The sequence below is a fragment of the Hyperoodon ampullatus genome (assembly GCF_949752795.1).
Source record: "Hyperoodon ampullatus genome assembly, chromosome: 15".
Taxonomy (NCBI): domain Eukaryota; kingdom Metazoa; phylum Chordata; class Mammalia; order Artiodactyla; family Ziphiidae; genus Hyperoodon; species Hyperoodon ampullatus.
The window spans coordinates 68,493,533-68,504,833 of NC_136928.1; the positions used below are offsets into that span (position 1 = coordinate 68,493,533).

At 49.1% G+C, this 11,301-nt stretch overlaps 1 protein-coding gene across 1 annotated transcript in view; it reads left to right on the forward strand.

Moving 5' to 3' along the window:
- HADHA (hydroxyacyl-CoA dehydrogenase trifunctional multienzyme complex subunit alpha) overlaps positions 1-9,399 on the forward strand; it is a gene marked incomplete at its 5' end in the record, with an annotated part of 41,025 nt that extends 31,626 nt beyond the window's left edge. The window contains 7 exons of the mRNA XM_079721134.1: positions 2,559-2,645; positions 5,360-5,500; positions 5,915-5,983; positions 6,775-6,970; positions 7,676-7,790; positions 8,345-8,490; positions 8,575-9,399. Of these exons, the coding sequence (XP_079577260.1) occupies positions 2,559-2,645; positions 5,360-5,500; positions 5,915-5,983; positions 6,775-6,970; positions 7,676-7,790; positions 8,345-8,490; positions 8,575-8,720 (900 nt within the window). The 3' untranslated portion in view covers positions 8,721-9,399. The remainder of the gene's footprint in view (positions 1-2,558; positions 2,646-5,359; positions 5,501-5,914; positions 5,984-6,774; positions 6,971-7,675; positions 7,791-8,344; positions 8,491-8,574) is intronic.
- Positions 9,400-11,301: the final 1,902 nt, after the last annotated feature.

An 11,301-nucleotide genomic window follows, 5' to 3' on the forward strand; every position in this document is an offset into this window, starting at 1 on the left:
AGAGATGGCAGTAATCCAGGCAGGAGGTAGAACTGGGGCCCCGACTAGCCTACAGTTAAATAAACAGAGTGTAGGTTAGTAAATGGTGAAAATAAAATGGCACTGACTCTGCAGCATTCTGGGGTGTCTTGAGTAGTGGGCTGTACTCCTAAGACGCCCTTCCATGGGAGGACAATCTCTGCTCTACTAAAGAGGGTTTAGAAACTAAAGACAAGCAGCTCAGTTTGGGATGGATTCCACTTGTGAAACACACATTCCAAAATCTATTCTTTAGGCAGAGTGTAATGTAGATTCAGCTGAGGGAGTGAATTCAGAAGAGCTGGGTAGGTGTGTGTGCTCTCTGTGCAAGGTGGCACTGCAGCAGAGAAAGGGACACAACGTTCCCGGGGCTTTGGGGGTCCTGCTGGGCCAATGGAAGGTAGACTGAGGGGCGGCAAAAACAGACAGATTCGTTTACCACTAAAAGAGCATTTGCCACCTGACTGGGTGATGGTATTTGCTTTTGGAAAATCAGGATTTGGGAGTATCTGAGTGTAGAAAAGTTTGTTAGTTTTAGCAGTTGGGAAGCCAGTGATCAAGGAAAAGAAAGAGAAAGAAGAGGGATCAGATCAAGAGAAGTGCAGACTATGAACAAATCAATACAGTAGTTCCCATTGAAACATAAAGGTTAAGGGAGAAGAGAAGGGAAAGAAAGAAAAGAAAAGGGGTTTTATATGTCCGTGAAGTCCACGGACTGGGGGAAAGGGAGGATATTCGGGGAATCATGAATTTTTAGCAGATAGTAAGAAAAGAATAAGATTATTGCTAAAGGTAAAATCCAAAGTGTTACGTATGTTGTAGTTATTTATGTAACATGTCACAGGCCTTTACCTTTTTAGAGAAGCTAGTGAAATCATCTAAGGTGGGAGATACTCAAAGAAGTTTTTCAGAAAGGGTGGAAAAGAGCAAGGTCCAGAACAGATCTGTATTTGGAAAATCAAAGAATTTCAAGTAAAGGATCTTTAGGAGGCCATCAATTCCATCCTCTTACCTGGCCTCTCCTTTCTTTACAGGAAAATGTATCTACATGTGGTATTCCTCAGGGATTTAAAACTTCTCTTCCTCTCCACAGAACTAAAGAAACTTACTCCTTTGATATCTTCATAATTCTTGTCTCCAGACCCCTCACTGTCTTGCTTGTCGCCTTTGCTGTCTTCACCATGTCTCAGTGTTCTCTTGGCGTGTGACAAACCACCACAAAAACAATGACCTTTTCACAGTTCTGCAGTTAGGGCAGGGCTCTGAGAGGCGGCTGGCCCTTAATTCCACGTGGCTTCCCAGTGGGGGCACTCGTGGGACTGCATTCAGCTGAAAGCTTGGTTGGGGCGCCTCCCTCTCCCTGTGGCCTGTCCTCGCTTAGTGGTCGAGCCAGAGCTTCTCTGCAGCATGGCTGCTGGCTTCTAAGAAAGCAAGGCAGAAGCCAGTGGACTTCATAAGGCAAGGCCTGGAACTGGCAGAGTCATTTCTGCTACTTTCCATGGGTAAAAGCAAGTCATAGGCCAGCCCAGATTTAAGAGGAGGGGAAAGAGACTGTGCCTCTGGATGGGAGGAGAGACACACATGTACAAGAGGGGAAGGATTGTTGCCAGCCATCTTTGGAGACATTGGTTTGCTCTTCATAGAGAATTTTACCACCAACATTAGACACCATACCATTAATAATGCAGCTTGAGACTATGTTAGCTTTCTGATCATCAGGCTCTACTTTTGACTCACATTATACTTTTTTTTTTTTTTTTTCCGTACGCGGGCCTCTCACTGTTGTGGCCTCTCCCGTTGCAGAGCACAGGCTCCAGACGTGCAGGCTCAGTGGCCATGGCTCACGGGCCCAGCTGCTCTGCGGCATGTGGGATCCTCCCAGACCGGGGCACGAACCCATGTCCCCTGCATCGGCAGGTGGACTGTCAACCACTGTGCCACCAAGGAAGCCCCTATACTTTTGATTAAATAAAATCATGGGCTCTTTAACACAAGTTTACTGCCAAGCCCAGGTCTTGCCCATTAGGTGTCTACTCATTTATTTCTCTTTCTTCTCTTTCATAAAATCTTAATGCAGTACTTTACTTTTATCCTCATTATAATCTTATTTTGCACTCAGTTTTTCAGCATGTTGAATGTATCTTGAATCTTGATTCTTATCTCTGATGTTAGGATTCTGCCTGCCCAGATTTGCACAAATTTGACAGATGTGCCTTCTTTGTTTTTCATCCAAGCATCTGAATAAAAATATGAATAAGCTGAGATTGTGGGCAGAATGCTGAGAGAATCTCCATTAGACACTATTCTGCAGGTTGATAAAGCTAATAGTTAATATAGTATTCATGCACTGTAGATATAATTATAGTGGTGTACCATTTCTTAGTAACACGTGTGTAACATGAAATAGGCATGCACATTATGGTTTGTTCTCTCAAAGGTGAAGGGTGGGCAGAGCCCAAGTGTCCCTCATTGGCTTTGCTTTGGACTCCAGTCATCTCCCAGGCCTACATGACACATTCTTAAATGCTTTTCTCCTGCAGGTGATTCCAGATCACTGTGTCTTTGCCAGCAACACATCTGCTCTCCCAATCAGCGAAATTGCTGCTGTCAGTAAAAGACCTGAGAAGGTAAATTCTGAACAGAGGAAAACCCTGAAGTGTTTTACTGCTTCAGGCTCATTGATGAAGGCTTAGAATATGAGAAGGGACTGGTATGGATTATGAAGTGGATGAGGGTGATGATGTAGTCCCAGAAACTGGGCACAAAAAAGCTAGTACCGTGACCAGTGTGAGATGCAGGAACAAGGGAACTACAACTAAAATATACCTTTATAGGTGATTTGCATCCCTAATGGGTATTATTTTTCAGGTTCAGACTATAAAACCTACGTTTATTACATTTGGGTATTGAAAGATAGACCCTAAAATAAGAAGAGATGTTCCAAAATAATACTTGAGCTACAGAGCAGACTGTGGTGACTGTCTGGGATGGGTTTGGTTCCAACTCCAGATCCAGGAATGGAAGGTCTGGGGCTGTGGTGGGATGTGTCCACCCCGGTTTGCTTAGAGCTTCTGCCCAGGACATGAGAGGGGTGGATGTAGAAGCACTTACAGTGAGTATCTGGAATGATGCCTAGAAATCTATCTTTGGGCTTCTGCCCTCTACCAGGGAAATCAAGTGAAATCATTCAAGGAGAAATAAAACAGTTCGCCTCTCTGGAGGATACCAGTTAGCCTCAGCGAAGCAGAGCCAGCCAAAAGTAGGCAGGAAATATAAAAGGCCTTTAAGCAACTGAAACTGTTAATACAAAGTCCACGTACTAAAACCACGAAAGTCTTTTTATTCCCATTCTAATAGCTTGCTAACTCAAGGTCATCTTGTTCCCTAGCACGCAGCAGATTAGAAGTGGTGTGGGCCTGATAGAGGCAGGTTCAGTGATGGCAGGAGGAGGTTATGGGGAGAAGTGGCAGCTGGGGGAAGACACAGACGCGGAGTAATGGCAGATAGAGAGTCTGGCCACGTCGTGATCACTCACAGCAGCTCCTCAGCACTGGAGGGCAGCAGAGGAGACCCTGTTGCTGTGCCTTTGAGCAGAACAAGCATCACACTTAGCAGTCCTCGCCCCCAGGGATCTTGAGCAGCTTTTAGCACCTGCTTGCCTAGGTCATTCATGTAAGAGTAAGGCCACAGGGGCACAAGTAGGGCGACCAACCCTCTCGGTTTGCCCAGGACACAGGCCCTCCAGTGCTACAACTGAGAAAGTCCCAGCAGTCCAGGACACAGCTGGCCACCTTTTGGCACAGCTTTTTTGAACGATGTCAATAGGTTTTGCTTGGGGTAGTGATTACGTGGGTAGATACACAGTTGTCAGAACTCATCAAACTGAACACTTTAAGATCTTTGCATTTTATTGTATATAAATTATACATGGTAAAGGCTAATTCCTTTTGCTCAGGAGTACAGTCTGAATCAGGTCCTGTCTTTTAAAGTATTTTAGACATAAGTAGGATAATTTAGAGGTTAGAAGCAACTTTTGGATTGATAAGTTGATGTAACATGCAAGTGACCTGTGTGTTACACAACGGGAAGTGGGCAGGCTGTGGAGACAGGCCGACCTTGATGGCATCCCACTCTGCCATTTACTGACTGACCCTGAGCTACTAATTTTAACCTCCTGATGTCTTTCTTCCTCATCTAGGTAATTTGACTGACTAGTTCACAGAGTTGTAGTGGATTAAATGTGAAGGATAAATGACAAATGTGTTAATGAATAGTGGATAGTAAGCAGTGGCAGATAGTAGTTAATACCTTATAGCTAAAGTGGGGAGTGGAGGCAAAACTATAAATTAATGGATAGACTCCTTTCACAGTTCAGTTGTGAAGACTATCTAATTGTTAGCTTAATGAGGCTGTTCTCAAACTTTAGCATGTATCAGAATCACCTGGAGGGCTTCTTAAACACAGATCTGGGCCCTGCCCCTGGAGTTCCTCATTCAGTAGGTCTGGGGAGGCCCTGAGAATTTGCAGTTCTGACATTCCCAGGTGATGCTAGTGCGGCTGGTCCGGGTACTTGACTTTGAGAGTCACTGGTTTAATGAGGCTTGAGGGAATTTGAGTGTTGAGAAATGTTATTTAAACCCAGTAAGGTCGTCCCTGGGTATCCGTGGGGGATTAGTTCCAGGACCACCAGGAGATACCAAAATCCACAGAAGCTCAAGTCCCTTATATAAAATAGTGTAGAACAGTGAACACGGGCAGCCCTCTGTATCCTCAGGTTTCAGATCCAAGGAGTCAGACCAGTTGAATCTGATTCAGCCAGTTGGATCTGCGGTTGGTTGAACCTGTGTATGCGAAATCTGTGGATATGAAGGGCTGACAGTATCCTGGTGGTGAGATGCATGGACGTAAAATCCAAATATATCTCTGACAGTCCAGCATAGTAAGTAATTCTTCTGCCTGTCTCCCCCCACACCCCATAAAAAGTGGACCTTCTCACCCAAACCATCAGCATCATTAATATAAATGGAACCCTCATTCATTCTTCCCCAGTAAATCTAATTTGGCCTTTAGCTGCGATTTTGGCATTAACTGTTCATAGGATCCATTGCCCTTAGTGAAAAGCCCTAGAAGCAGATGGAAGAGAATTCCAGTTAGCTCTCCCCTGAACATACTGGACTTTTAATCAAAGAGCCATGGAACCAAACCACTTGACGGTACCAAGCAGTATTCCTATATTACAACCGCCTTTCTCTGCAGTGCTTTCCTAGCAAAAAAAAAGAATGCTGTTAGTTTCCCCTCTCAGAGTTCTTAAATCTGCCGGTGTTTTGTCCCCCTTTGCCAGGTGATTGGCATGCACTACTTCTCTCCTGTGGACAAGATGCAGCTGCTGGAGATTATCACAACTCAAAAAACTTCTAAGGACACAACTGCTTCTGCTGTAGAAGTTGGTCTCAAACAGGGGAAGGTCATCATTGTGGTTAAGGTAAGGAGCTGTGTGTCAGAGCAGCAGATTCAGAAAAGTTCTATGAAGACTCCTTATATTTCCAGGTTTGTTTGTAACTCTTCAGTTTAAATATACCAGCTTTTGATATGATTTCCCCTTGGTGGTCTATGGTATGGACAGTGGTGGACCACTGAGTCAGGGTCTGGGACATGGCGGGTTCTCCCAGCCATTCCAGACCTTTCAGATGACGGTGAGACTGTCTGCTGTGCTCCTGGATTCAAGCCAGGCTGCCCCTGGCTATGGCTTCCCCTGCAGTTTAATATTAAGGATTCTGATGGAGCTTATAAATCACCTTGAGTTTTGAAGTGGCTTCCGGGGTAGAGAGACCGCTTTCAGACCTGGGAAGTGCCCACAACTGAGGGGCCCATGAGCTCATATTCTCTCCCTTGGCAGGACGGACCTGGCTTCTATACCACCAGGTGCCTCGCACCCATGATGTCTGAAGTCATCAGAATTCTCCAGGTTGGTATCGATCTCAGAATGTTTGAGGCATCGTCCACTCTTTAAACTAGTTTTCCAAACTGGTAATGTTAAGGTGAGAAGCAGGCTTCCTTCTAAGACACTGACTCCTGGCTCTTCTCCAAGAAGGCCCTTTGGTGCCCTCTCTTTCCACACAGGGCTGGGAAGTCATAGGCTAACACTGCACTAAAATGGGCAGAATTTTAGCTCTGCTTCCTTAGCGTCCTCCCTGCTCCAATAAGCCAAAGGCCTCCGACACGCTCTGTGCGCGGTTTCTGCCTCCCCGTCCAGAACAGGGCCCATTTGGTCGGATTGGTGCTACACCCGCTTCTGCTGCACGCAGACCCCTCCAGTGGCCCTACAGGTCGGTCACTGGAGGGAAGGGCGTGGCCACTCCTCGCTGGGCTCTTTATCAGACGTGGGCATCACAGGACCCTACAGTACTGCTGCTCGGTAATGTCTCTTCTCTCAGCCTCGGGAAACTTAGCCCTGTCTGGCGTGGAATCTCGTTATTCTTGAGATCCAGGATTGCAAACAAGAAGGAAGTGAATAATTTGTTCATCTCTAGACTTCCTTAAAATTCTATAGGTTAGGAAAGGCTCAGACTTTCCCCTTGTGGCTCCCAAGCCTCTTTGTGCTTCCCTGAGTGAAACAGTCCCAGTCCTGGGCCTGGCCAGGCAGCACCCAGAAGAGAAGTGGGTGCTGCACAAGGCCATTTGTGAGGGCAGCACAAGGAGCCCTTAGGGTAATCTGGGACGGCCTTCCCCTGAGGTCCAGCTTTACTTCCCATCCAGGAAGGAGTTGGCCCTAAGAAGCTGGATTCCCTGACCACAAGCTTTGGCTTTCCTGTGGGCGCTGCTACACTGGTGGATGAAGTTGGCGTGGATGTAGCAAAACACGTAGCAGAAAATCTAGGCAAAGTGTTTGGGGAGCGGTTTGCAGGTGGAAGCCTAGAAGTGCTGAAGCAGATGATATCCAAGGGCTTCCTGGGTGAGTAGCCGCAAAGAAACATAACTAGCATCATTCGTGACAGAGTTCCTGAGACCAAAGAGTTGCAGAAGGCCCGCGTGGAAGAGTGTGTTTTCTAAACATAGAGCCCACTGTCATAGGGAATTTAAAAATGATTTCATGGCCAGCTCTTTTTAGGCTGGACCTGTAGATTATGGACAAAAGGCAGAACTCTGGCCTCCTGAGGCTCTGCCATTGCCCAAGCTACGCAAGATTGACAGGCATTTCATCCTGCCCAAGGCCTCTACTACACCTGTGATACTGCGGGAGCGTTGCGTCCAGGCTTTCCATGTTGTCTGACCACCTTTGTGGAGGAAGTAAACCTCTAAGTAGAGAATATAATTGAGGCCCACCAGAGAGGGGGCTTTCTCTCTCGGCAAAGTGGCAACAAAATCAACACTAGGACCTGGGCATCCTAGGGCCTGGTGTTGCATACCTGGACATTAAAACTCACCCACCTGGCCTTTCCTACCCAGATACACAGATTTCCAAGCTCCAGGACACACAAGCTCTTTTTTCCTTCACTGTCAACTCTTCTGACAAACACCAATTTCTAGAGTAGGCTAGATCTACAAATTCGGGAATACGGAAAAGAGGCTAGAGCTTTATAACAGACTAGCAGAGAAGAGAACTCTCAGGCCTGGGCTCTGAGAATTTGTTAACTCTCCCTTTTCTTGCTTCTTTTAGGTCGCAAGTCCGGGAAGGGCTTTTACATCTACCAGGAGGGTGTGAAGAATAAGAATTTGAATTCTGACATAGACAGTATTTTGGCAAGTCTGAAGATGGCTTCTCAGCCTGATGTGTAAGTTCATTTGAGGGGCTATTGGTGCAGAAGCGTGTTTCTCACCAGCCCGAAGCTTCTTGGACCCTCTGCCATCATTTTTGTTATGATCACCATATGTGACCAGAGAGAACATTCCTGATGCTTAACACTTTTTGCCCTTCCACATTCCACCTCGTCCTCTACCAGGCCTCAGGGTAAGGACTGCAGCCCAGCCTTGGGAAGACCCCTTGGGAAGCCTTCCCTCTGAGGGTCCCAGAGAGCAACTAGAAAGACGGTTCTCCTAGGCCTGCTCACTCTCCACCCTGTTTATTATCATTTGTAATCAGCAGCTGCTGATGTCAAGAGATGCCATCTACCCCGCCAGACCCTGTTCTCAGTGCCCAGCTTCGGGTTAATTAGGGCAAGTAGCCCTCTGCTGGCTTTTGCCAAGGGCAGCACCTTCTCTAGCACTGGAGGTTCACTAGGGCTGGCCTGGAGCTCCAGCAGCACCAGCCCTCACTCCCGTTCAGCACTGGGGCGCCTGTGTCCTCCCCTTTTACCCTCCCCCTCCCTGAATGTCCCTCTGTTGGCAGCTCCTCGGACGAAGACATCCAGTACCGCCTGATGACCAGATTTGTGAACGAGGCTGTCCTGTGCCTGCAGGAAGGGGTCTTGGCCACGCCCACAGAGGGAGACATCGGCGCCGTCTTCGGGCTTGGCTTCCCCCCCTGTCTTGGAGGTCGGTCTTGCAAGTCAGGAAGGTAGCTCGCTTCATCCCGGAGCTCGTTTCACTTCTTCAACAATGTCCTATTTCTCCCTTTAGGGCCCTTCCGCTTTGTGGATCTGTACGGTGCTCAGAAGGTAGTGGACCGGCTCCGGAAGTATGAGGCTGCCTATGGGAAACAGTTCACCCCGTGCCAGCTGCTTATGGACCACGCCAGCAGCCCTAACAAGAAGTTCTACCAGTGAGCAGGCCCTGACCCTGCTCACTCACCCACTAACGCCAATCGCGGCAGCGCTGGTTCTCGACAGAGTGGCATCTAGGTTTATCAGAGTGACCAGAAGGAAAACAAATTCTGGCATTGGGTGTGTGCCTTGATTAAAGTGCCTTCAGCTGTGAGCATCTCTCCCTCCCAGGGAAGTCTGGCTGTGAAGTCGTTTGTACTTCATGATGGAAGGTGGAACCCTCTGTGCTCACGAATTTGTAAGCCCCGAGGCCCCGAGAGGCGGCGTCTCTGGAGCCATCCTTTGCTGCCTGTTTCTCCCGGGAGACCAGTGGTGGCCAAGGGTGGTGAGGGCAATTCTGCACCCAGCCAAATACTTAACGATAAAAATCAAACACTTTGCCAGCTTCTCTGCCTGCCTACTGCTTTCTCTTCTGTCTTTGCCCTTGTGGTTTAACCCCCTTTCCTTCAGGGGGTGAGCTGGAATAAAGCCCTGTGCTTCGCGGTAGGAATGTACTGGAGCAGCACCTTAAGAGAGAAACTGCGTTGATGGAAAGTGGGATTTTATGAGCCTAAAGCCTTTTAAACCAACTGTATTTAAATGCTTTGGCTGGGCTTCTGCTTACAGTGGGGAAGAGGCCCTGGCTAAGCAGAACAGTGGGAGAGGTGTGGAGGGCCAGCATATAAAAGACTCCTTTCCGTTGCACAGTTTTACCCAGTTATTTTCTTGGTGTGACTCATTCATGTGTGCACCTCAGGATGTTTGCGGAACGTTGGCATTAAGCAGAGGAGGTGACGTTTTCCTGGCCAGTGTATCCTGCACGTCTTGGCTGCCCCAGAGCACAGAAGGTGGACGATGCCTGCACAGTGATCACAGGCATCCCGTGTGACCCACCGCCGCCTCCCCTCTGCTAGAGCCTCCACTCTTCCCCTCCCCCTGCCCTCTGTGTGGAAAGTTCCTACACTTGTGTTCTGGCAGAAGCATTGCCCAGTCCAGGTAAACAGCTTTGGGCTCCTCACTGGGTCTGGAAGGAGGATCCACGCCGTGTGCGTGCGGAATAATAATTCAAGTCCCCTCACACTGCGCAGTCTCATCTTGAGATGTCACCAGTTCCTCCCGCCTCTGCTCCAGCTGTGAGTACTTCAGATATCCCCCTGGATAGCTCTGCTGTGGGGACTGGCAGGCGGGAAGCTCAGCTCCAGTTCTACTCAACACTCACAGTTGGTTGCTAGGAAGCCAGACTCTAAAACCAAGGCGTCTCCGAGTTGGGAGTTTTCAGGTGATCCATAGAAGGTAGAGAACCGCTCCTCCACACCAAGGCCATTAACAGGCTTCCGGGGGGTGTGGGGGTGGGGGGTGTCTGAGCAGCCTCAAGGCAGGTATTTGGACAGGGCAGGAAGTTAAACCTGGGTAATGGCTTGGAGCTTTGAAGTATGACCTTTCCACTTAGCAGCACTAGGTAGGTGTGAATTATGTTGAAACATCAGTGGGAGTTGAGGGTTCTTGTAGTTGAGGGGCTGGTGAGGGCTTTTCAGAAGGGAATGAGGGCCGCTCCACCAGCTGCCTCTGAGGAACAAGTGGGCCGTGTACCCACACAGTTTCCGAAGTCCTCTCCTGCCTGCAGGCATATACATTGTGCCCGTCGGTCCCCACGGCCCTCTGAACACAGTTGACGCCCAGAATTCCACCTGCACTACTCTTCAGTGGTCTAGCATTTATTTCACTAGCCCTAGAGGATTCACTGAGTGATCGGCAAGGAAACCCAACGTCTCAGCATCCCAGTGTCTGTGCTCTAGTTCCTGACTCGACTCCCCTCAGCGCTGAGGCAGCCTGCTTGGGGCATGAGCAACAGCACGGCTTCGATCCTCTTAAGATAGAAAAACAGAGGAGATAAATATCTCGGTAAGGCAGACGAGAAGGCCGATAACCCCTGGGCCTGACACCAGGAGAATTAGTGCTTCTGGTAGGTGAGACGGGGACGAGCACGGTGGCAGGGGGTGGGGGGTCGGACACGACAGCCAACCTGCTCTGATCTGGCAGATCAGCGTGCTCGACATACAGGGCACAAAGACCTGCTTTGAAGCAGGCGAACAAGTGCGAGAGGACTGAGCTCCGGGAGGACAAAGGCAGGTTCTCCCAAGCCATCGTGCTTTCTCTTTCCTCCCCATCCCACCTGTGCCGGTGACAGAAAACCAGGAAGGGACACCGTGTGTTTGCCAGGCTCAAGTGATGGGGCAGGAGACCGCTGGGAGTGATGGGAGGCCACTTGCCTCGAGAATCAGGGAGCAGCTGCCCTCAATCCACCCGCTCCTGCACAGAGCCAGAGTCTTCGTGGACCAGACCCAATAGGCAGGATGGAGGGCTAGCTGCGGTGAGCTCGCGGCAGAAGCCAGTGCGCTGGAGACGTGGGGGAGCACCTGCCTCCCTAACTAGATAAGCAGGTCAAGAGCAGAGCTGTGCTCTTCCAAAGCCATCACCCAGGAACCAGAACCCACAGGGAGAGCCTCTGAGGTGTGGTGGCACAGGCTTGTACTTGATACACCTGTGTTCAGGGCCAGGGGCCCAACACACAGCGGAGCGGAGGGGAAAGGAGGGCACCCCCGAC